The sequence below is a fragment of the Melospiza georgiana genome, chromosome Z, assembly GCF_028018845.1.
Source record: "Melospiza georgiana isolate bMelGeo1 chromosome Z, bMelGeo1.pri, whole genome shotgun sequence".
NCBI classification, from domain to species: Eukaryota; Metazoa; Chordata; class Aves; order Passeriformes; family Passerellidae; genus Melospiza; species Melospiza georgiana.
In genome coordinates, this window is record NC_080465.1 from 45,433,362 (window position 1) to 45,460,354 (window position 26,993).

General features: G+C 35.2%; 1 protein-coding gene across 3 annotated transcripts in view; it reads right to left on the reverse strand.

Annotated features, from left to right (window-relative positions):
• Positions 1 to 359: 359 nt before the first annotated feature.
• ERBIN (erbb2 interacting protein) overlaps positions 360 to 26,993 on the reverse strand; it is a 121,224-nt gene continuing 94,590 nt past the window's right edge. For 2 of the 3 annotated variants that reach the window (XM_058044648.1, XM_058044646.1), the window contains exons 17-28: positions 26,850 to 26,971; positions 26,110 to 26,280; positions 25,148 to 25,330; positions 22,838 to 22,952; positions 20,926 to 21,109; positions 18,595 to 20,116; positions 10,846 to 10,989; positions 9,917 to 10,048; positions 8,032 to 8,241; positions 6,886 to 6,978; positions 6,225 to 6,299; positions 360 to 3,542 (exon numbers count right to left, since the gene is read on the reverse strand). In XM_058044648.1, coding sequence (XP_057900631.1) covers positions 3,435 to 3,542; positions 6,225 to 6,299; positions 6,886 to 6,978; positions 8,032 to 8,241; positions 9,917 to 10,048; positions 10,846 to 10,989; positions 18,595 to 20,116; positions 20,926 to 21,109; positions 22,838 to 22,952; positions 25,148 to 25,330; positions 26,110 to 26,280; positions 26,850 to 26,971 — 3,059 coding nt within the window. In that variant the 3' untranslated portion in view covers positions 360 to 3,434. The remainder of the gene's footprint in view (positions 3,543 to 6,224; positions 6,300 to 6,885; positions 6,979 to 8,031; positions 8,242 to 9,916; positions 10,049 to 10,845; positions 10,990 to 18,594; positions 20,117 to 20,925; positions 21,110 to 22,837; positions 22,953 to 25,147; positions 25,331 to 26,109; positions 26,281 to 26,849; positions 26,972 to 26,993) is intronic. The other variant, XM_058044647.1, reaches the window with a different exon arrangement.

Genomic DNA, 26,993 nt, shown 5'->3' on the forward strand with positions numbered 1-26,993 from the left:
TCTCTTTTGCTTTAGTAAACTGCCTCATTTAAAAATGCAAGCTGTTTTCCATCTTATTTTCTCTCCTGGGCAGCTAGGGAAGGGGGAGTGATAGAGCAGTTTGGTAAGCACCTGGCATCAAGGCAAGGTTTACCCACCACATGGGGTTATTCACAAAAACATTTCTTTGTTGTGAAGAATCCAGTCTTGCAAGGAAATCACTTAGAACAGACCTGTGGGCACTGAGATGTACAGAGGCACGAACACAAATAAGACTTTGCTAATGCACATTGAGTACTGAGGTCTACAAAAACTGTAGATAATTAAATAATGTTATGGAGAATTTTTCCTAAAATTTAAATAAGTCAATTTCACACAGCTTTAAAGAGCATTAGTTTATTATCTATTCTCCATGTGTTACCTCAGAAACAGTCTTCTTATATACAAAAATTTGGAATGTTGAATAAATGCTGATCAATAGAAATATTACATAGCTGTTGACAAGGGAATATTTCTAAATAAAACCAAAATAATAATGAATGTTTCATTCTGTGTGTTGCTTATTGCTATGTCTGTGTTCATAGAATGATTTCAAGTATTTACACTTTTTCTTAATTCATTAAAAAAAGAAACTAAAAAAGTATTTACATAATAAATACGTGGGAGACTTCATCTTTTCATTACATCAGTTGAACTGATTCTTTAATGAACTATTAAGAATAGAAAGAATTAACACAGTTTGCATCAATTCACTGCCATGCTGAGTAACTCAGGTTGCTGATGGATTTTATTCTATTCAAAATGTAGTTTACAATGCATTCAAACTGAAAAGTGCTGATATTGTCTCTGCTCCTTTGAATTCTGGCTGCACTAGTTAAGGAGTCCTCTTTCTCCCACTCCCCACAAAATCATTTAGTCTGACATGTTTACCTTCACATACTGACACTGACAAAACAAACACATTTCAATTCACTGAAAACTCAAACATTTAGTGAGTAAAATCAGCATAATCCATGTTTTATTAGACAATTAATTTGCTAACTGACGGAAGACAAGCTTTGGCCAAGTATTTCCACAAGAAGTACTAAACTTCTTGCTATAAATCTCTACTTATATAGTTCTACCAGCCGAACAGTTTTTGGTAGAATTTTTCTGTGATACATAAATCTGAAAATTAAGTGACACAGCAACATTTAAAACTTCTGTTACCATTAAAGCAAAATACAATACAGTATAATTTCTCAGTGATATATTTAAATGTACTGCAAAATGTATACAAAGTCAGTCCAAGATCAGTAAAGAATCAGTTCTGCTTTTTGGACTTTTCCCTTCTCAAAGATACAGGTTTTATAGAAGACCAAGGTAATTTAGGACTTGTCTGTATGTATCCCCATTAAAAGGCAGTGTGTGATAAAAATAACATGATTAAAAGTAATGAACACGTGATGTGAACATTTTGCATTTTCAATAAAAAAATAGAAACTAAATAACAACTAAACACTGAAGCCTGCCATTATATAGCTATGTTTCTCATTCTTTAAGATTAACAGCACACAGAAAATAAGTGAATTTTATCAAAATACAGCACATTTCTGCTAATATATCAAAAAAATCATTTTCTATGCAAATATTACTGAAAATCAACTAAAAAGAATTAAAATATACAAAGAGTTGTTAAAGGGTTTCAATTAAAATTATTAGAACTATACACAGTACAATAAGCAATAGTTAACATCTTTGAAAGAAGTGCAATAATATTGGAGTTCACTTATTAAAAAAGTACTGCCTGTTTATTACTGCTAGCTATGTATAATTCCTTTCTCTTCCAGCTCATTCTTCCAAAACTAAAGGAAGCTGGTGTTTTTGCTAGCTTTATTAAAAGCATTTACTTTTTGGGTTGAAAAAAAGCGCTTATACTTGTCCCAAACTACCAACTTGTACATAATTAAAAATGAACTGCAATAATTGAATATTGCTCCAATGACAGGCTAATTATTAGCCTTGATTAAAAACAGTTATCGGTCTTCTATGGCACTTTTCCCTGGTCCATAACAACCGTGTATGAATTATCACTGCAGACTATGCAGTCTCTATTCAATTACAAAGGAGAAATATAATGTTTCTGGTAAACAAAATTAATAGAAGCATAATTGAACCTTTTATACAGTAATAAGGAACAAAGGCAGCCTGTGGTAAATCACTATTACATCAATGTAATCAGAAACCCTTTAATGACTCTGAAGTGTCTAGTTCACATTTAATGTTACCTGTAGGAACAGCCCTTTAAGAAACCTCATTACGAACTGGTGGGTTTTAAGTACACCCTCCCTTTACTCTCCATCTCACCATAGCAATTCTCCATCACTGCTCAAAGTTTCACAAACTTGCTTTGGTTACCTAGCTCCATGTGTATGGTTTCCTTTTTGATTAACAAGGCAATGCAGAGGCCAAAAAAATTGAGATGTCTTTCATAACCTTTCCTGCATCATTTGTGTATGTTTAAATTTATATTACAGGCAACAATCTTAAAAACTGGCCATTTCAGTTTCATTTTTAATATCTGTCAGCTTTAAATGGAGTATTTTTTATAAAGATAAAATTATCACCATTTCCACAAAATTGGGGATTTCCATAGCAGAGAAAAATCTCTGGGCACAATTCCACAGTACAGCTGAAAAAATTATGTATGCAAGAAAACAACTAAACATGAATGACATGTGGCAAATGAATATTCAATGACTACATTAAGAACAAATCCTGTATAATATCACAAATTTATAGTTACAGTCTTCCTAAAAAAACACCGTAAGCTTTTATTGCATTTTCTATTGGTAGACGTACACTCCAGAACTAAACACTTTTTCTTCTCTCCTGATTCCAGATTTAGATAGCAGATAATTGTTTCACCTGACCTTTATTCTGTCCAACCAGCACCACCTTCCATCTACCCATTCATCTATACAATGTGCACATAGCAAAGCCAACACTTCATATCCCCGTTCGTATCTACAGAAGTGGTTCAGCGTAACACATTAATATCTGGTGAATAAAAATAAAGGCAATAAACAGCTACAGGACAGACAGCCCTGCCATCTGTCCATTGGCTACAACTGAGGCTTCACAAAGCCTTGCACAAAGTTTAGTAATGTGTATGAATTATCCAAAAATAAACCTACCATCTGTACAAAAAAACAACACAGGTTTGTTCTTGGAGGAGTGATCCTTAAATTGCTATAATGCTTAAAAAGAAGTTGATTCACCATACACATTTCCAAAATTATTTCCTGTATGTTCTCTACAGTGGTTTTTCCCCGTTTAACCACAAGTTCAGTATTTCCTGTACAAATTTTGATCATAATTCTGAGTTCTTTTAATGTATAAAAATATGCAAAATATTCAGTTTCCCCATAGTCCTTCAATGAATTCTGTTGGTTTATCCCCACAATCCACGGTACTTATGAAGAAACTTCTCGCACAATGATGAGTTCCACTGCATTCTGAAAAGTCTTTAGCAATGACACTGCTTGTCCATGATCAATGTTGATGAAGCTGTATCCATTAGCCTAAAAAGAAATATTTAAAATTGAAAATGACAGTCTTTATTCCATGTTAGTAAAAGATATTTCATTACTTCGTGTACGTTTATTTAAGCCTTAAGGTTTCTATATGAATGGAGACAATAAAACACTGCAGATTACTTGAATTTGTACCTGCATGCTACAAAAAAACTAAATTACCATATCAGCCTTGGAAGAATATTGCAAATAACCAAAAGAAAACTGCATATTAAGCTATTAACATCAGACATCTAATTCATCAGCTGTAATACAGCCACATGAAAAAATCCTAAATGGGCAACAAATGACACAAACCTATTTTAAGTATCAGAATATTAGAGATGGCATCTGTGATAAATTAAAACTATTGAGTCCTGTGACAAAAACATTAATGGCACTGGGAGCCACTTTTTGGTGTTAGACTCTGAGATAATCTCCAACTTGTATTTGTGTATGACTCTAAACAATATTGTCATTCTTGGACAAGTTTGTCTTGGCAAACACAGACAGGCCCAAGTGGCCTACAACAGACAGGGAAAACAAGGCTACAGCTCAACTTCTCTGAGCATACCAGAGCAAGATCATGCTCAACCTGGTCAGCAAAATGTTGCAAAAGGACAAATTTGTCCCTTTAAACTGTTACAGCTTCCAACTGTGCATCCCATCTTTTTCCCTGAGCTGCTTGTGTGGTGACAGGGAACAGAGAACTGGATGTGCTCTCTGTGCCTTAGCAGTGACATTTTGAATGTTACAGTTCTTATCCCATCACTGTTTTACCAGCTGAATCCTTGGTTAGAAAACCAGGGGTTTTCACATCTTTCTAGATTTGCAGAGGAAGATTTATGTAGACTGCTCAGAGAGCAAAAGTGGCAACAATCCTTTCAAATCATAATTTGTACAGAATGTCCTAGTCTAGTCTTAAGTCTTACTTTCATTTATCCAGTCATTCATCATATAGTGTACTTTTATTAAAAATATGTATTAGACATGCATTGTAATATGCATGCCTACTGAATGTTTTACAGAGAACATTGCAAAATCAAGCATAGCAAAGGCATTTTGGAAGAGATGGTATTCATTAAAAAAATGAAGTCTGAGTGGCTCAAGACTGAGTGGGACTGTCATTACATCATCACTAGGACTATCACAGCTAAAAAGAATGTGCTGTTACATTAAAAAATACTCTTTGTTATTAGAAATAAAGCGGCTTCTGATTGTCTAAGCATGGAAGTGCAACTTGTTCTTGAGCTCTTTTTCAAATTGAATCCCTTATTAAACAATAAGCAAAACCCAAGCAGTGGCAACATAAAAAAATCTTCATTAAGTAATTTGATTTGTCTGCATGGCATTTACAAAGACAGGAATAAACCACAAAACAGAAATTACCTTTCAGGTATGTTCCACTTTACAAATACATAACAAATGTGCTAATAGTTTTTTCAAAGTTTTAACATGCTTTCTGTTCATTTATGTGTTGGTAACTCTGGGTGTTAGGTTATCACCATCCCTGTATCAGTAAGAGAACTAGGACCTCTCTAATCCAGTGAGGAGAGACAAGCAGAAATTATTTATTGTGCTTAAGAACAATCCATCTTTTAGCTGGAATAACTTAGTCTCAGTTCAGGTTTCCTGTGTGCCTTTTGGCTTTATCTTTCATTTGAAGAACTAGGCTGAGTTTTCAATTTGGCTTTGTTTTAGAATATGGTTCACAGGATGTTGTGGCTTAATCGAGACACTAGTAGGGGTTGGGGTGTTTGGTTTTGGGCTTTTTGTTTGTTCTGTTTTTAGAAAATTGAAATGCAGCACAGTTGATTCCATCAACATTTTCATGGTACGATAAATAACTATTTTTAACAAGTTTTGGAATTTAAAGGTAGTTAGAACAATTTTCAAATGTCCCACTAGCTCATTTTGGTTAAGAAAGTAAGGCACTACAAACGTATTGTAATTTCTCTGACCCCTCCCCTAATAGCTTACGAGCTCATTTATAAAAGACAACTTCAAACAAATCTAATACAGAAAAGGTCTGATAGGTACAGACTTCCTAGAGAAGCAAGAACACAGCTTGCAGTCCAGAAGCCATGGCTCCTGAAATGCGTGACGTGGCTGGCCAGCAGCAGATGGGCAGCCAGGAGGTGCGTGCTGTGACCAGCCAGACCCCAGGCAGCAAAGGGGCAGCTCTGGCCAGGGCTCGTGCACGTCCGGCCTGCCAGTGGGGAAGAGCAGCAAAGGCTGGCAGGAGCTGCAGCACGGAGAGGGATGTAACAGGAGAGTGCAACTGTGGGGAGCAGCTGTCAGGGGCAGCTGTTGGTGTTCAGACAACCATTGTTCTCAACACTATGTGAACGAACACAAATGCAACAACTGAATGATAGTACAGCCTAATGAAATGTCTCAAATGACATCTTTTGTCACTTTTTTTTGTCTTCAGATGTGTGAAAAATGCTCAGACTTTGAAAAAATTATTCACTGTGCTTTAGTCTGAGTCACTTATTGGTGTGTTAGGTGGCAGAAAATGAAGTTTCATCCCAGAATGTATCAGGAATAGATACCAAAGAAAAAATCAAAATAGTTGCCAAAGAAAAAAGTAAACATTCTGCTCTTAGGTGTGAACTGAAACCAAACCAGTATATTACATAGGCTAGTTAATTAAGTCATTACTCTCATTAATTACATTAAGTACATTACCTGAATTATTTTATCCCCTGGCTGTAACAGCTTAGATGCTGGTCCATCTGGCTGCACTCTGGTTACAAATATGCCCTTGAAAAACAGATGTGGGAATGTTTTTGACAGCTTATTTATGAATAACAGGATAGCATCAAACAGATGTAATTCAAAATATTTTTTCAAATTTCCATCCTAAGTAGAAGAGAACGCAATGCTATTCTACAGGTCTCTGACTTTTACAACTGCCTCCCTTTCCTGATGTTAAAAATACAGAATTATCTTTAAAGATAATTGTGACCCACCTTGGTTTAAATTGGCAGATGTATATATCAACATGAATTATCTACTACTAGAAATAGAGCTGTAGGCTAAGTCACCATCTCTTTTATAAGAGGATTCCTAATTGTACACTCCACAATTCACTATCTCAAATCTGCTAACAGATAACTAGAACTGTTAACCACTGTAAAAACTACTCATCTGGAATAATCATATGTACTGTCATTCAACTGTGACCACCTACAACCTTGATTTTCCACATAATTTTCCAATTTTCTCCCTTCCAGTCCTGGAGTGTAGTGGTTTGAGAAATATATATACTTTCTTTTCTCCCATTGCTGAACACGACAAACATCACAGATCAGAAGGCTTTCAAGAAGCATTAGTATAGAATACTTACATCATCTTCTGGTCTGAATGGATTTCCTCTCCCTCCAACTCCTCCTGATATACTAAATCCAAGTTCTGGATCCTTGTCAACTCTCACTCGAATCTAAGTAATTACAATCAAAATAAGATTGATTGGCTGAAAAATCTATATTCAAAGCTACTGTAATGAAATTATTAGGAATTCAGGTGAATAAAACCTTTGAAATTAAAAAAAATTAAAAAGCAGGTCAGAGATTATTATACCTCATAATATTAATGCAGAACAAGATTGCAATATAGCATGATGCAGATTGTACCTAAGTTTTATTCCAATAACACTATTATTATAATAATAAGTCACATGAGCTTTAAATTCAGAAATATTTCAATATTAAGTGGGTTACTTTCATGCCCCCAGCAAATATACATGCTTATGTGAAAGAATCTCTTCCTCCTATTTCTTTGCTACCTCTAGGTAAATTTTGAAAATCAAGCCTCATTCCTTCTTTGACTGCAAGCGGTACATAGCCAAGACTGTCCTCTTTCTCTTGCTAGAAGAGATGAATAAAAAACTTATTTTACACAGGAAGTGGACATTCTCATTCTAGCACAGAATGAAAATGAAGTTATCAGGATTTAAAAAGAAAAAACTCAAACAATATAGAAAGAGGGCTGTCACAAGGAAAGGGTCATTAAATGGTATAAGAATTTCTTATATACATATCTATCATAAACAAAACATAATTATCAGGTATGCATCAGATTGCTCCAACATTTTAATGGATTTTTGCTTAGGGATACACATTTCTGCACTTGCAGGTTTAACCATTCCAGATGCAAAGTACTCTAAGTTGTACTGTGACTTTGTGTTTTCTTCAGTTACTAGCTAAATACTGAAGCAGAGATAAATAAATTTAGTTGAGAAATTAATTTTTAGCTCAGTAAAAAGATGCAAGGTAAAGTTCCTGTTGCATTCAGTTAAAATTCCACCACATTTCTCTCAAAACTGGAAGGAACGTGTGATCTGAGGGATAGAATTTATCTGAGATCTTTTGCTGGAGGTAAATCCCTATATTGCTTCTGTCACCATCTACAGAGAAATGATAATAAATGAAAAGAATGTAACAATGTCTCTGACTGACAGATGTTGTATCTGTCAGATAGATTTTATTCTTACCTCTTGCTTTGCCAGCTCATGGCTTTGTCTGGGAGAGCACTGGGACTGGGTATAGGGAGGCTGGTGGGCAACTTTCAACATCAGATAATCAATTAATTGCTCTCTAGATGGATGTCTTGCGACTGATGACTGAGGAGGGAGATGATGGACTTGGCTGTAGTTTGCTGGAAGCCTCTGAGGCTGGCACATTTGTCCATTTGTTAAAGGCATCTGAAAAAAAAATTATCAAGGTCATGCGTTTTATAAGCAGCAATCCTCAATTCTTGTTTCATTAATTCAATTCTTCTCATATGTCACTGCTCTTAATTTTCAGCAACATTATTAAAACTACTCTTCTGGGTCATGTACAATTACATCCATTTTGTTTACAGCTATCAGCTCTGACCTACTGAACAATTTGAAAAAACAAAATCTTTATTTGAGTGCTAATTTATCAGCACAAAATATACAGCCTTTGCTTTTAGCACTTGTCTTTTCACTGAGTTTCCCCAAATATTATTTTCCAGCAGTGCAATTGATGGTATTGACACTTGATTCATGCCATTATAGTCTGTGCTTTTCTTACAAAAAATTCAGAGATTTTGTAACAATTTCCAACAGATCATAGAAAAATAAAAATTCCCACTCCCTATCCCAGGCGTGGCAGACTACATGCTCACCAAGTATATTATGGTGATCACTTCACAAGAAAACTCCTTGAGCAAGTTCCCATCCAAGCTCAAGATCTTAATATCAAAATTGTAGTATTTCCAAAAAATGTTACTCTTTTCTTAATGGATATGTAACTGATTGATAGGAATAATGATGACAAGCAGCTGTGAGGTACACAGCTATCAAGACATACAGAACATTCCAATCATGTCACCAGGAATGATGCTGGAGCTGGCAATGTTTCCTCACTGAAGCTGTGTTGAGATGCGCTGCCTTTTTACCCCCTTGCCATTACATCTCGTGCTGTTATCCACCTTAATTAGTCACTGATTCATCTGTATAATTCCAAAATTGCTATACACTTGAGTAACAGATTGGCCTGCCACCCATATCATATTAGTTATGGGATACAAGGATGTTAAAATACTCACTCAGTATTACAAGTAACAAGTGTGCAAATTTCAACCTGTAACCTATGCTATGTGAATGGACACATATCAGAATCTGCTCTGTTGAGTTTATGTCAGACTATTCTGAGAAATGATAATGTGTGTCTATAATACATTTTCAGATTATTTACAGATCATATACATTTAATATACCTGCCTTTTCTGAAAACTTGAAGTATAACAGGAAAACTTTTTTGTTGCCAGAGGTAGAGTTTATATGGGTAAAATGTATCCACAGCTGTGCAAGTTCCCAATACCCATTGTCTGTAGAAATGCAACTGAAATTACTGAAGGTGTAAGAATAAAATCAGCTTCTGCTGATTAATTTACAAAAATCCATTTAGTTTCATGGTAGTAAGACCCACTTCCAGACATGGTGCTTAGAGATGAATACAAAGTGTTTCCTACTAATTCTGGTTTATCATCACAATTTCATCACAACACATTTCAAGTTTGTTCTTTAGAAGGTTTAATCAGCTTCGTATTACTTTTCAGAAATCATCTGCTATATTTCAATTTTCACTTGCAAGTACTTCTTTGGCTGCAGATTTCTTCTTCCAAATTACCTACTGAAGAAAAGTAAGAACTATCTTCCTTCATAGAGTTAACCATTTCATTGAGGATGCTGTTTCATTTTTGTCAGTTTTTGAAGCTTGTGTATTACATTTTAAAGAAGCCCTAGCTCCAACTGCTATCCCAACGTAAGTTTCTACTGCTAATAAAATACACAGACTTAAGAATAAAAGCAAATAATGTCCTATCCATGTTGTCATGCAGACAACTACCTGCACAGCTGGTTTTTTGATGCTGTCTGGAGGAACATCTTTGAGACTAAGCGTGGCAGATGAGTAATTCTGCTGTCCCGAAATGAATACTTCATCCTGGCATTGGTCTCCTGGAGCAGAAGCCTGGGGATGCTTTAAACAGAATGAAGTGGTAAAGACAAAGTCTTTATATAATAAAAACTAAAAATTCTCAATAGAAACACAGGATAAAATATTTTAAGGGCTTTATCTTTCTTTATCTTTTTTGATTAACTAGGACATTATTTGTGCAGAAAATCTCACTAACCAAGACATACACCCAATAAAATACTGATGGACATTTAAAAATCCCACAGCTGCAGAGGTGTCTTTTATAAGCAGTAAATTAATTAACAAATCCCAGCGATTAACTAGTCAAAGATTCAAGGAAGTCTCCTGATGACTTTATCCAGCTCACTAGGGATGCCATACACACCACTCAGAGCGCTTATTTAAAAGCTCATTTCCTCATATTTTCTGAATACACATTTTCTTGAATGCCTACAGTATCTTACAGTACAGTTTATATCATCAGAATTTCTTTTGGGGGAGGAAGAAGAATAGTCAGATTTTGTTAAAACCTTATTGGGCTAGGGTAAATTCAGAATGGTAATCTTTTGATCACAAATGTACAATGAAATCAGACAGTTCTACACATATTCAACCATCTACAAAGCCAGTTAGACTACTCAACTTCGTGACATTAAACTGAAAAGCCCTGCAATAAGTTTATAGCATATGAAGCGAAGGTAAAATATTTCATGCCTAAAAAATAATTTCACCATATAAATTATATTATTTTAATAAAGCATTGTGCATATGTAAAAGGATAACTGTATCAATTTAAGGACCCCCTTACAATTTATTCTTTCCCCCGCTATATATTGCAATAGCCTCCTGTAGGTACTCACTCGAACAATGTGCACACCAGAACCTCTTCCGTCTGCAACACTCAAGGCAACACTACCCTGGCTGCCATGCAGATCCCTAGAGCTGCCATAGTGAAAGCTGCTAACTGCAGCATAATTGGAATTAAAGGACCGAGACAGCATGCTCTGAATAAAGAGGGGACAGATTTAACACAGAGATTAGTGCAGCATGCATAAACCACAAGACATGTTATACATGTAATACAAACATATTCCATTGTCATGCAAGATAAAACCATGCAAGAACAGTACCACTGTGATGTATAAACACAACTCAGTGACCCTATTTACCTTTATTTACTGTAAATCAGCATGCAACCAGTTCACATGCAGAATTACATGTAAATAAAGTAATTGAAATATTCACGTGTCTGAAAAAACAACAAAGGCGCTTATCAAAATTTTCACGTTTTCATTATATTTGCAACATAACAAGTATGTTATAGGAAGATAAGCTGGCAGTCAAGTAAAATACCTGTGGAAATCTATCTAATTATTTTGTCTACTATTTTGCCTTATCCCCCCACACCACTACTAGTAAAGTACAAATAAAAATTTACACAGAGATTTGACTGACTGAATTTTCTTGCTATAACCACACTGATAATATCCAGTGCATTACAGTAATACTTCACTCAAGAATGTAAACAAGCCTCATTTAAAGGAAGAGGCATGAACGAAACTGAGACTACCCCTGTGCTACTGTAGGCAATCAGAGGTAACGTGACCGCAAGGACAGATGCGACAGTGGTTTTGGTTTGAGCTTCATTCGCTTACAAACCTGACCCCTGCAGTATTAGCAAGGATAACAAAATGAAAGCAAGAGACATTACCATCTTGCCACCATGGTCTTTTGTAGCTGTAATAACAAAACAAAATAAAAAGACAGTGCAAAGGAAGAAACAGAAAACCTTCCACGGGCTACCTGATAAATAAAACAAAGCTATCTTGAACATGTGACAATCCCATGAAAAAAATACTATTGTAGAAAAAAGATACATCACAAAGTATTAATAGCCAGCAAATTCAAAGCTGCTTTGTGTAAAGCTTTTAATTTTTCTGAGTTAAAGAAAGGAATTTTCAAAATAGTTATAATTTACTAAGATCCTGTAACAATTCCTACATGAATAAACACATTTTGGCATTTGCCTGTTGACTATGTATACTAATATGATTCTGAAAATAGTCACTAGTCTTTAGGCAAACATCTGGTCTTTTGTCCTAGCTTCATCTTGTGAAACTAAAACTAGTTTAATAATCAAAGCCATATGCTTCTACATACTCATATTCCCCAGATGATGCTCTGGTAGCACAGTCATTGGAAACTCCCTTGAAAAACAGTATTTACTGACAATACTGGTTTTATCTTGGCCGAAGTTCTTGGATAACCTCTGTCTCAGTGACATAGTAAGCATTCTTCATGTTTCTCTTTTACACCTTCCCTGTTCTCTAGCCAATGGATTTTTCAAGCTTCCAAAGAAGTCTGCAGATGTTTTCCTTTTCTTGGGAGAGGAAGATTGTTCTTAGCATTTAAATTTACATTCACTAAACATTAAATCTGAGCTTACTGCTCTTCTAAGCTTTAGGCTAAACACCCAGGCAAAAATGTTAAAACCAATTTTCCTCAGCTTCTTAGTGCCTCAAACCATCTTATTACTCTTTTCATAACAGTGTCTGTAATTAACAAGGTGATCTTCTTGCCCCACCACTAAAGGCAATTCCTTGAAGTATCCTCACAGAAAGCTCTCAAGAGGCTTCTATATCTCTCCATCCTCTGTAAGTGGCAAAAAGACTGATAAAAATAGAAGGAATGCATGGTGGGACTAAAAAATTCTCTCTTCAAGGTGTCTATAGCAGACTGCCGTACTCTAAAGTCCCCTAGATCCACTGGGTTCACCCTCAGACAGAGCCAAACAGATGGCAAATAAATAGCAATGATCTATGTGACAAAAGAGATATGTAACAATGCAAAATTTGATTTAAAATCTAAGATAGATGTGCAACAGAGGGGGAGAACTTTCCTAAAATTTACAGAGGTATGAACTCGTATATCAGAAATTGAGATTTCAGTTAAGTGACTTTCAAGGTAACTACTTAATATGAGAACTATGAACTCTCAAGGGTTTATAATATTTTTTTCTTGAAAGAGACTTCTTCCACAAGTACAAGAAATGATTGTGCAGTTGATGTAGGGAAGAGTTGAGAACACTGCAAACACTGTTACTCTCCTGTTCTACGTGAGCACAGCGCCTCAACACTAAGTTAGAAGAAACTCAGAAGCTGTACTAACAGTACAAAACAAATACTATTTAAAATGGTCATGTAAGAAAGTTTAAGTTTTACACAATAAGAGATTCCTAGGAACAAAACAAGAGTATTTGTCCTCCACCTATTTCTAGCTGGGAAGAGAGAAATTGATGCATTTGGAGTGTGAACAGCATTCCTGTTAATTTTGTTTCTCAATGTGAGAATGATGAAGGTGTACATTTCTGAGAAAAATTCCTGAAGACTGCTGCACCAGAGAATACACCTTCTGAAATCTAAATATCAAATGTCATTAACCACCCTGATTTTCACTATGAATTATTAAAAATTGAATATGGAATAAATACATGATCTAAACTTCACACTAAGTATGACTGTTAATTCTAAGTACCAGCTCCATTAGTCCTGGTTTGCTACCATGTCTTAAGGCATAATGGCCTGCAAAATAATAATTCAAATATTTGAGGCCTGAGAAGAATTACTTCAGTTACTCTGAACTGATACACACTAAGAAATATACATGTCATCTTTCAGTATATTTTTACTGTACATTTAATGATATATATTAGATATATATAATTTAATAGATTTAAATTACATTTATATTCATATTTCATTTAATATATTTTTATTAGAAATCAGTTATTTAGCCATCAATAGTCTATACTGGGAACTACAATACATCAAGAAAAAATGGCTATGTACAAAGTAAAAATCAGTGCGTTTATCATAATAATTCCAAATTGTAGTCAAATTTGTCTCCAATGGAATCAGTTTAGATGCAGGCAAGTAGCTAGTAGCACAATTCTGGGGTTTACTTGTAATTTTTTAGATGATACAAACTGGAATGTGTTCTGTCTTTTGCAGCTTACAAAAGAATTAACATTTCAGACTCCAAAAGGGTGTGATTTGGGAACTGAAATGCCTTAATGCATTTACTTAGGTGCAAGAAAATAAGTAGTGGAATTTATAGGAGAATAATATTGTAATTTTTGTAGGAGAATAATATTGTAATATTGTAATTATTAGGAGAATAATATTGTAATGTTTAGACTGTTTGGAGTCTGAAATGGCAAGCCATGAAATTTGGGCATAAAAGAGGAACTAATAATTTCAATATCTGCAGGGAACAGGACTCTACATTCTACTTATCTTGAAACAGCCTAAACTGGTAACTTAACTGCTAAGCCTAAGTATTAGTCTTTTTTATTTATTGATTTATTTAACATTACCTAGAATCAGCTGCAGGGTAAAGGTGGACATAAGTAATCCCTCGAGACAATATTGAGTGTCTAGAAATCCCTTCGGCTTTCATTCCCACTATCCACATAACAGACTCTTCCTATTGAACAGTTACATATGGAAAAACTACATATAATTTAAATTCCACTGACAGAAAATGTTTGCAGATTGAGAACTTTTGCTGTTTACATAACAAATGCACAAGAATTTTATTCCTTTTAAAGTATGTTGGTTTGACTTCTGAACTCCACAAATATATTATAATATTATATGGTTCAGATGTCCATTCAAAAAAGAAAAAAATAAATATAACTAAAATCAAAATGTAAAAATAACAAGTACTAAAGAGATAATACTTCTGGTAATTTATCAGGATATGAAACTATGTAAAAATATTCTTCAGGTTGCGAACTTGTGAACACTTAAGTGTTTTATTTTATGTACGCACAGAACGACTGAAGTCACTGTCCTTGACACACTGAAGCAAGTTTAACTAGGGAGAAGATCTGAGGTAATATAAACTAAAACATTTTTGCATATTAAGTATGTGGCATAGAAAAATGTGTTGAAGAAAAAGTTTCAAACTTTAATTAAAGCTGCAATTCCATATTGGTACTGAAACTATTAGACATTTTTCTTTTAATAAGGCACTGTAGACTGACAACTCTAAGAAAAAAAAAAGTAGGTATTAAACTATTATCATCTCCTCTGAATGCATTTTAGACAATCTGTATATTAGATAAGTAGTAGATAAAGTAGATAAAAAACAGAGGACTTAATTTCAGATTAAATTAGAATTGAAAGCAAACACACATCTAATGAACTCCCACGTGTTTTGCAACAGAAAAAGGAAAATATACTTATGCAAGGGAAGGACAATCAGACTCAGTAACTAATTTTGTATGCTCAGCAAAGTCATGTAACACATATTAGCAGGTAACTGTTGCAGATACTTCTTACTGCAATTTATGGATAAGAAATTTCTCCATCATAAATGTGTGACCCTAGTCTTTTTACACAGGTGGAATTTTAGTTTCAATTCCTAAATAAAAGCCAACAGAGTACTATAAGAGTCTAGTGTAACATACTAAGTAGTAAAATGGGTATGTCACACTCAAAAAGGAAAATATGCTGAAAAATATTACTGTTTCTAAAACTCTGCACTAAGTTTATGAAGTTGGAGGTAAAGCCAAATTGACTGCATGCTTTCCAACATCTTACGTATGCAACCACTAGAGAGCAGTTTGACATTTAAATAAGCTCCTGTCTCCCCCAATAAAATATGCTTTGCATCAGTTAAGCAAATTGTTTCTTCTAATATATGCAGAATTTCTATTTACAAATGGTCTCATGAACTATTTTCACCTTCATTCACTCTAATAATTTTAGTTATTCTCTACATTTCACAGGGACACACAATATTCTGAGTTTGAAGGGACCCATCATGATCATCAAGTCCAACTCCTAAATGAATGGCCCATACCATGACTCTTACAGCTTATTAAAGGTATTACAAATGCTAGGTATTTGGCTGGAACCCATTGTTAATCACTTTTGCTAGACTTAAAACTAGTTTGTATCTTTGCTTAAGCAAATTAAACTCCTAAAAGTTTTTCCCACAAATTTCAGGTAAAAAGAGCTAATAAATAAGGAACTAGTTTCTCCAATTTGTCCAATAAGCAGACACTGTTGGATAAATTTAAGTGGGTTCACTTCTCCCTCTCTTTTCAGATACTAAATGTTATAAAAACACAATTAACAAGTTTTTCAGGAGCTTAGGAAAAGAAAACAACCAAACAAAACAACAACCAACAAAACCAACCCCCAAAAGCCCACCACCACACCCTCCTTTCTAATAAGCATTTCTATCTGTAAGGACACAAATTATAAACATGATTAAAATCAATAACAGTAGAGTCACAGCATAAGTAATACTATTAATCCATACTGGTCAAGAAAAGAGGTATGAAATATTCATCACAATGCTTAATTTTGTATTTGTAATTTTTTTGTGTTGCATCTTATGTTTTAAAAAAAAAGTGCCATTTTAAATCCATGAAAGCTTTGTCAAAGTAGTTTCCAATAAACGTTCTTTAAACAAGCTCTGTAACTGAGCTTGTTCCTTAGATGAGTTAAAACTGGATTGTTAATTACTGGATTTTTTTTTCAGATTTCAAAACATTTCAGAAATCTGCTTTATAGATAAAGCACCCTCACCACTCGGCTAATTTTTAATTACAAACAGAAATACCAAAGCTGCTATTTAAAAAGAACTAAGAAATATTCAGTTGATTGCTAGAATTTCCACATTATCATATCTGCCAGCTGCCATACAGGATCATATCTACATTTTCCACAATTCAGATTTTTCTTTTTAAGTTGGTTATATCCTCAAGAATATAAAATAGACAATTCAATATATACATTTACTTTAAACCCATAAAAAAGTCTCAGATTGTTAAGACTGCTTTAAAAAACTTCAAGGCCAAAACAAAAGAACATAAAAAACAGACTTAAAAGTTCTGTTAAATTAAATGCACAGCTAAAATCTTAATAGCAGTTATTCCACATCAGTCTAGTAGAAAAAATTAAAGTTTACAAATAAAGCACAATGAAAAGTATTGTCAGAAATGAAGGGAATCAAGTCAGGCAGTCAATGGCATTTAAGTAAAGGTGATACACTGCTGCAGACCCAAACAGATATCATTGCTGCATTAAACGCTCTTCCTAACATGCCAATGAACAAGCTATAAACAACTGCAGTAGCAGGGCACTGAAGCTCTGCTTCCCTTTGTACTCAAAGATTGCTGGTATTTTTGTTTCTCTTGTCACTTCATGTAAGATTTGATACATCCATCCAGGAGAATGGAAAATGAGGGAATGCACATTTTATTAGAGTTGGAACATGGTGAGATTAGTGACCCTCGTGTGGGACAAGGGGTCCTCACATGACAGCACAGTACTACCCTAAGACACTTCCTGTTGTGGGTGACCAGCTGGATCAGAAGAATACGTACAGATTTTGTGCAGGTGTCTATAAAAAATGAAACCCATCCCCTTCTGTCACCAGAATTTATCCAATTTGAAACAAAAAATCCAACAAAAAAAAACCCCCAAAACACACAAAGCAAACCCTTCCCCCCAAATACTAGGATTTCTGAAGAAAAATCATAGTTAAAAGTAATTTCTCCAACCATCTCCAATTAAATTTCTCTAGCCATCACAGATATTCAAGTAGTTACCATAATAATTACAAAGCAAACTATGTTCCTAGAAAAGAAACTAAAAACAAAATCCATCTAACTGGCACAATCAAAATGCCATTTGGATACTTAATTCCCTTCCAAAGAAACATGATCTGGCTAAATGACATTCAAGCCATTTTTAGTGATGGTATTTTCAACTGGGTTAGCAGGACAGATTACACTCTTCCAGGCTCTACTCAAATTCTTTGAAGATACATAATTGTTCAGTTCTACTTATCAGCTCAAATTCTTGATGGCATTTACAGTACATAAAGAATCCTGTTCATCATCTCTACTTATATCAAAACCTACTGTGATTTTTCTGAAATGAACAAGATTTTTAAGTGTTCTCATCTCACAGCAAGCAATAAACATTCATTCAACAATCTGTCAGATACCCAACTTCAAAAGATAACTGGCTTGGAGGCAAATACATGATAATTATGGCTTTTGAATTCCTCAGCAACTAAAGCTGCAGACCTATACTTCTAAATAGATTTTACTGATTTTCTTTTTCCATGTTCTTAAAGAGAAGAAATAGGGTGAAAAAAAGGTGGAACAGAAAGATCAAGAAGTGTAAGGGAATATTTTAGTAAATTGTGAATATAAAGCTACAATAAAATTTACCTTAATTACCTTTTTTGAGCTGGCCTTGCAGTCCAGCAGGTCTGTATGACATTATTTAATGTATTCAAAAGTAGTCTGGCTAAGCTGGCAAGTATGATGTCAAAAAAAACAGCAACTTTATTTCTTTGGGGAAAAAGATCTTTTTTTCCTTTGGGGGTAAAGTTCATTTAGTTCAGTCTACCATCTGAGTGTGTTTCTCATATATTCATTACAAACACATTTATCCTTTTTAAAGCAGGATCAAAATTAGATTTTCACTAGTAATTAAAAGCTGTTCAAAAGAGAGTGTTTACCTTATTCCACATCTAGGTAACAGAAAAGTAGAAAAAAAATATAGAATGATTGTTTTTACCTTTTCTAGCTTTTTAGCCTCAATATGTCGCAGCACCTGCTCCCTCCAGTCATGAGGGACTTTAGTTTTTCCTGCAGGGTCTAATAGGGAGTGCTCGGAGTTAACCCTTGGGTTTGATCTCTTGGAGGGGCTAGTCCGCGAGTAGTTGAAGTCACTGACTGACATAGTTCTTTCTGGGATCTCGCTGACCGAGGGCCGTGCACTCTGCGGCCGGGCCGCGCTGGGACCATCGATGCTGTACGTGCGGGCAGAGAGAGGCCTCTGCTGCCCCGACATCACCGCTGCAGCTCTGCCCATCGAATGCAAATCTCTGTATGTTAAGTAGTCCCCTTCAGGAACCTGGGCTCGTCTTGAAGGTCCACTATCCCCAATATTTATGGAAGCTGTAGAAGATACACTGCTCTGCCTCTGAAGCGTGTGCCTGGTTGCTCCTGGGAGCAGTCTGTCACCGGGAGGAACAGCCCAGAGATCTGCGTGTCTCCCAGCCATCCGCTGGTGAGTGTTGTACACAGCGCTGGCCCGGACATTGTTATGATTGGAAAAATTCATGTTGCCAGAATGCTTTACATAACTGGGAGTTTCTGTACTATCAGACCTAAGCAGACGTGAAGGAGGTAAAGTGCCCTGTTCTACTTGGGTGTTTTGTTTCTGGGGCCATAAGGCATCTTTTGCTGCTGCACTGCTGCTGTACTGAATATTATACTGGGGAGCACAGAGCATCTGTGCACCGCCTGTCACTGATCCCCTCACTACATTAGCACCTTCAGGATTGTGATTCGAGTCAAACTTGAACACCGTTTTTGTAGAAGATACTAAATCAGATGATGATGATGACCCAGGAAAAACCTGTAAAGGCTGATCATAGAGAAGAGTAGCAGATTTACTTCGGACTATGTTTTTTCCATCTGCAGTATCTGATCCTGATTTTACTGCTGAGTTTGGTTGTTGAGATCCATTCTCATTTACAGTATCATAGATTTTCAGCCCACCACTGTCCATACTTGTGATGCTGTGAGATTTCATCACAGGACCGCTTCTCTGTGGGGACAAATCTTCAGTGCTTCTAGAAACAGATAGCTCAGCAGAATCCCCATCAACTGTAGTGCTTTTTGCTAGTTTTTCTTTACTAGGAGAATGTACTGTTTCCTCAGCAAGTCCGTTTACTTTATTTACACAGTATTTATTTCCATTTTCCAAGTGCTCACTTTCCTCTTTTGCATTGTTATTCAAAAAGCCCATTACTGAAACCATTTTCTGTGTTTCTAACTTTTCTACTGGAACTGGCACTGCCTCTTCACTAACAAGTTTATTGATATTCATGTTTATTTGGTCTAATTTCTGTGACTCCTCCATAGGAGTACTTAGATCAACACCTTTTCCTAGGAGGCCTAATCTTTCTTCAATGCTCAATTCATATTCAGACAAATTTGTAACCTTCTCTTGCACATTTAGTTTTTCTTCAACTGTAATACTCAATTCTCCTCCATTTTGCAAGAGATTGTTCAAATTTTCATCTTCTCGCCTGGAAGAAATAAAGATGGTTCTTAAAGAAATTCTCCTAAGAATGAATGTATTTCTTTAAGTATCATTTTAGAAAAAAATTACTATTAATATGTAACCATGCTGTGCATACAAAACAGGACAAAGAAACAGATTTATGATATGCTATCTTCTACTGAAGAAATGTGTTATATAAAGAGCTCATTTGGGCAATGTTTTTACGTCCCGTGGTTTCAGAAGTTTGTTTAAAGTCAACAAGAATAATTAAAAACAGTTCAAAAGTGTCAAGAAGTACAAAGTGATAATAACTTACTTTTTTATTAATTTATTTTAGTTTCCATTTTGGACAATTTTCCTGTTTGTATTAGCAGTTTTTATGAAAAATGGCACTTTTAAACTAAAACTCCTAGAAGAGTAACAGCCTGTAATTCCAATCTTTATAAGTTTTTAAGAACCTTTAATGGTCATGTTAGCAATCAAATTGATTTTCAAAATTAAGCAAATAAAAACATAGAGCTTTTAAAATGGGATACTGATGTATTTTGTAGGGATAAAAACTTCAAAAAGATAAAATTATTATACCCTATTATTAAGAGAAATGAGAACCCTGTATTGTATACTAAAGCTAGTCTCTGAAAGACTTCCTTTTTTTTTTTTTTTTTGAGAACTTTATTAACGTTAAGAGAATATTATTAACCCTATTATAAAACACTGAAATTTTAAATATTTAATTAATGATAAATGAATGAATTAAAGGAAGGAACACCATATAAAATATTAAGTAACATTTTTCTAATGTATCTTCTTATTGGTCTACAGTATCTTACAAACCTGATTTTGGACAGAACAGCACCATGTGTTTCTTTGTCAGGAGAACAGAGAGAAATATCTTGGCTACTGTCAGTATTTAAGGAAACAGAATCTGACATTCGAGAAGGAGAGGAACAGTTGCTGTTATTCTGATTACTATTGTGGGTAGCTTCATCTGATAAGGAATCAGTATCTTTTGAATCATCTGAAATAAAAATTTGCCAATTTAATTAGACACACAGATCTTATTAATAGCCATTTCATATGTGTATGTAAAGTATTTAGAAACTGTCTGTTGTTCTTCAGTAATCCTTACTACCAGAAACTAAAATGTAAGCTAACACCCTTGTAAAATTCATTTAAACTTACAAAATACTGTTGGAAATAGTTCCTATATTTTAAAATATTTTGCCGAATGTAAACAGCCCTTATCTGCTAATTAAAACTAAATTTTTGCTTCATTCCCATTTCCCTTGTCATACACAAGTGCTATATTACTGAATACTTCCTTAAAATATCTGTCAAATCATACTTCTGTTACTATAAGGATTTCAGTATTGCCCATTATATGAGTCTATGGGCCTCTAAGAAAATGAAGCACACTGCTTCACGTGCAGTATTTTGAAAGGGTACGCTGTTTCTGGTTTTGAATATTCTATCATTATTAAAGCTATTAACTAAACCAAGTACTCTGGAACTATCTAGATCACTGGATAAGCTCTATATAGCTTTCTAGTAAAGTAAAAAATTAGCAATGAAAAATGCTCTCCTGCAGATTTTGAATTCAATGCATCCCCATGCTTTGCAGATCCCTTAGGACAGCATTTTCAGAGTAATTTACCCTTGTGCACATTGATTCTTGCATAGTGTATGCATACTTACATACTACATCCGTATAAAAATAATTTCTCTGGGGGAATTCAAGGCAGCCGTGATTCTGACATGAGTGTAGAAACAAATACATTTAAATTTTTGCTTCAAGCCAGTTACATATGCCAAACGCATACATTTTGTGGAACTAATGTCTGTCTTCAGAGACAAGAAAGAAGTTTTGACCTAGTACTTTAGTCAGACAAGAAAGTACAAGGACAGCATTGCTAAACATCCACCTGTTCATCTGTATGTGATCCTCAGCAGACTTCCTGCTTCCACCATGGGGTTCTCCTCACCAAATCTCACCTTTTTACATCTAATGTCCAGAAAAGCTTTTTGTCCTTGAAGTACTGGACTTGGATATCATATGAAGCAAAATATTATTCGCTATCTTCTTTCTATATCATGTGTTCCCTAAATCCTAGGCCATTTCTTAGTCTTAAGGAAATGATTACTCAGAAGAAATTTATATTTCAGAGCATATAAAACTTAATTAATAAAAAAACAGATGCAGAATTTTGATGCTAGAGGAGCAAAGAAAAATAAGAGTAAAATATCTCTGGAGAAAGAGTTTTCACAAGAAAGGATTATTCTTAAACCTTAGGAAGAGAGCACAGCTTCTGTAGAGAAATTTTAAAAAGTGATATGCTGCCTATAGCAGCAGTTATAGCAGCTGCCTATCACAGCAAGAATTCAGAAAATCTGGGTGAAGGGGGAGTTACAGACAATTTCTAAAATAAATACCACTCTCTGCAATCCTTTTCTTAAGCGCATCAAGAGTGTGTTCAAGCTCCAAATGCCCCAAAACATATGCCACTTCTCTTCCTGTCTGATTTAAACTGACAAAAATCAAGAAAACTAAGATATTAACACAAATTTCTCTAGCATGGACTCCAGTATATGCAGTTTTTTCCCCACTTTCATTGCTTAACTAGGAAAATCTTTCTTTTAAAACTTACAAAACATACTTTTACTTAATTTAATTTGAAAAACTAGTCACTTTGAGTCAAGAAATTATCGAAATCACAAAACACTTCCAATGCTTTTTATGGTATCTTACCTTTTTTGCTGTTGCTTAGGGCTACCACTTTTGGTTGGTTTATGGAGGTTTCTATCAGCGGTGGTCTCATTTCTGCCATTTTCATCTCTTCATCAGAGGAGATTTCTTCTGACTCCTGCTAAAGGGAAAACAGCTTTATCCTGTCCATTTTGAAGAGGAGTTCAAATGTAAGTAAATGCTGTGTAAACTATCACCCACTAAACAATAAAGGGGTAAAAAGATAAATGAGCCACATGACATAGGCAAAGCAAAACAACTTTGTAGTGCATCTGCAGTGCAAGTCAAATGAATTATCTTTAAGAAGCATCACTTGCAGACTTGCATTGTCACTGCTGAACTCTGTGGGATGACACTCAGACAGGTAACTTTAAATGCAAAAACTTATTGGAGCAAGCAGATGAAGCCTTCATTCTACCACTGGAGAGAGCATCCAGTGGAGTCCAAGTCACAAAGTGATCACTGAAGCAGCAAGCAGCACAGTGTGACCAGCTGGGTACTGGTTTTGAAGAAAACAGCTCAAACTGAAACAGTTATAAAGTAGCCATGACCAAGACAATCCTAGGAATGGAGAGGTATGCTGTGAGAAAAAATGGAAGGAGCTTGGCCTGCCTAGTCTATCTAACAGAAACAGAGTAAAGGTGGCTTGCTAGGGGTAAATTCCAAAAGGAAGAGAAGCCATTTAACTTCAAGAGCAATGGCAGAGAAAAAGCAATACTGAATACATTTAAGCTAGTAATCACTAGTTCTGAACCAAAAGATGGAAGTCAATGCACTTATGACAGAGATTAATAGACAAAGCTGCTGCAAGAGCAGCCATGCAACTGATTCTGTTCCTACTGTAGCTCTCTTTCTGAAGATAAATATTCATTTATCTTCAAAACTCAATTGTTTTCAGTAATATTTTGACGAAACAAATCCACACCAAACCTTTCCTCAAAGCAGAAATTTTTTTCTAGTAAACATTTTCCTGCTACAAAATCCATGTTGCAAATTGCAAACAAAGCCTGCCAATATTCACTTTTTCTTATTGTTTTAAAATATTTAACACATGGAACCTATTGGAGCACCACCTTCCCATGATGCCAATTACCTGGCCAGTTGTTAGGTCTGCAGAAAGGACATACTTGACTGAGACGTAACAAACAAGCTATGACAGTCCTAATTAAAAATAAAAAGTAAGAATCCATCGGCTTTTCTCTACAATCCAAACAACCAACTTGTTCACTTCATCTACCACATGCCCTTCCTCTTGGATGTGACATATAAGTGTAATCGATGCTGAAATGAAAAGCTTACACACAGGCAAAGTTTAGCTATCTGGATTCTGCAACATTGTTACCGGTAGGAAATAAGGAAATACACTGAAACAAGGATGTCACTGTACCTGACTTGTGTACTTACTACAGCTACAAAGAATTATTGTCATGATCATTAGAAAACTATCATGATCTTCCAAAATCACATTTTTAAATTAAAAAAGTCAATACCAGTATTTTCAAAAAGAATATAGAAGCAGGAACATACTAGTGGGGAAGTAGCCAGTGACAGCCAAAACTGCTTGTCACTCAAGTCTTTTCACTGTATGATACAGGCACATTCCACAGCTTACACAATACAGGCAAAAAAAATGCACTGCTGAAATTATGAAAAAAGTATTTTACAGGCTGTAACTGGGAACTGATTGAATGTCAGCTTCCATTTGACAGCTTTCAATTTGTCATAAATCTCAAGCTTTCTAAATAAATAAATACATGGTGCTTGACAGAGAGATGCACAGTTCAGAAGTTTAAAATCCTTCACTGGAAGAGGTAAGTATATTCCAGGTAATATTCCCGACAGCTTACTAGTAAATACAGAGGAATAAATATTTTTTAAATCACTTTTCACTTGAAATGCATTTGTATAATCACTTGGATATAGAAACATTTTATTGCTACTACTGATCTGATATTTTCTCATTTCAGCAACAATTAAAAGTGATTATTTAATGAAGTAACGACAGTCAAACACCTGGAGAATTCCACAGAAGTATGTGTCTTTTCACAGGGTATATCAATCTTTAACTGAGTTCACATTATTTTTCTTTAAATGCCTGCATCTTTTATTATGAACTTTATTATCTGTTTCAACTTTTACTTAACAAAATCTGAAGCAAAAACTGTACTGTATTGAAAACCATCTGAATTTACAACAGTTATGGAGGGCAATTTTCTTCTATTGTCAACAGAAATTTTCATCTCTCAGAAGAACAAATTTAATACAACACCAGCACAATTTCTGACTGCTATAATGCTCATTGCAATGCCATACCTCAAGCATGTCCTCATGGTTGACAGTTGTTTTCGTGTTCTGCAAGGTTTTAACAAGTGCAGTCATCTGTGAATTTGCAGTGCTGTGCTCAGCTTCTGGTTCACTAGGCTTCTGCACAGAGCTTCCTGCTGAATATTGCTTTCTCTCATCGGCTTTGTTCTTTATTGAACCAATTTCTGAGGTCTACAAAATGAAGAGTATTAGCAGAGAAAGCATCCTGAAATGTTTTTAACGACATATAGATCCAGCATTATATATTCTGCATGGAATGGAAACATGGAATGGAAAAATCTGAGCTCTGAAATTATAAAGCACAGAATGCACCATGTACGAAATGCTAAGAAAACTAGATAACTAAGCTACAGTCTCTACCCTACGTCAATCAGTCTGACTTTCATCATTACTGGTGTCAATATGTACCATTATATTTCCAATCATATGAAAAAAAATCAAACAGGCCAGTACCTGCAATGATTCTATGTGAGCACCAAAAATTATTCCTATCTTCTATCACACTGCATCAAGCTCATAGAGACTTGGGACACTTTTGCCAGTCTGCTATTACTGCTTGTTACCACACAAAGCTTTCAGTCAGGAGCAGTAAAAACCTTTGAGATGATCCAAATTTCATTGTGAAGATTGGCAGATAAAAGAGGATCAGAGGATGACAAAGATGCCATCCTCCAGGAACCAAAGAAGGCAGCTCCTTAACACATCCACCGTTTGTATGTGCCTAAGAATTAGGTCACTTTTCTTGTTCCTAGTGCAGGAGGAAGACTGCTACTGCAAACCAGATATTTGTTACAGACCTCCTTAAGTGGGGAAGAGGTAAACTGGTTCTGTAATCTAACAATTTTTCTTGCTAAAGACTCAGTGGGGAGGGAAAAGAGAATCAAAAGGAATCAATGAGAAGTTAGTCTTTGGAATTTCTTGCAAAACCAGAAGATAATGTTATCTCTAACCTTTACCCCCACATCTTTTACAGAAACTGTCTGGACTTCTCGTTTTGACTCCTTGGCATTATCTTCAGTTGATTCTTCGTCCTTTAGTCTATGTACAATTGTCTGGACTGTTTTGACCATATTCTTCAGTTCATCAGGATATGGAGTTGGGTATCTCTTCAGATTGCCCTCCTGTGTAACAAAAGGCAGTAAGGTTCTACACTTATTTAAATGTCAGAACTAAAACATAAGCTTTAAAACAAATAATTAATTAGGCCACACCACTGAATACTCTAGAATCTCCACCTTAATACTCAAATCTGCTGGCAGTGAGGCAGACATAAGCTTATACAACCAGGCAAGATTACAAATCACTTTCACTCCTTTTCCCCCAACATGTCCAATGATTCCAAGCAAGGATTAAGCCAAGTGTAATTCACTCAAAATAAAATCAGGATTTATCATACTTTCCCTGCTTGTTATCCATTGGTGAGGTAGCATCCTAGGTAGGCCCTACACTGCCAAGTATAAGCCTGAGCTCTTCCCTTGCGCCATACTGAAAATGACTTGGCCAAATAACGCCCAAACTAAAAGGAAACACAACAAAAATATCCAAACCATAGTGCTAAATACTCTAAGCTGATGACTTGATTTATTCAGCAGAGTGAAACCCATTACCAAAGTAGGGAAAAGGCTGAGATTAAGGGTGAAAGTAAGAGGGAAGGAAGCACCATGTATGCAAAAATAAATTCAATACCAACCCGAGGTGGTGCCTCTCTCTCATCTTTGTCTTCATCACATTCAAATGCCACCTGAGCACGCTGTTTCCTCTGTTCTTCCCACAGAGATGGATTGAAACTTTCATTATCAGATATGAACATAACTGGAAAAAAACCCCAAAGAAC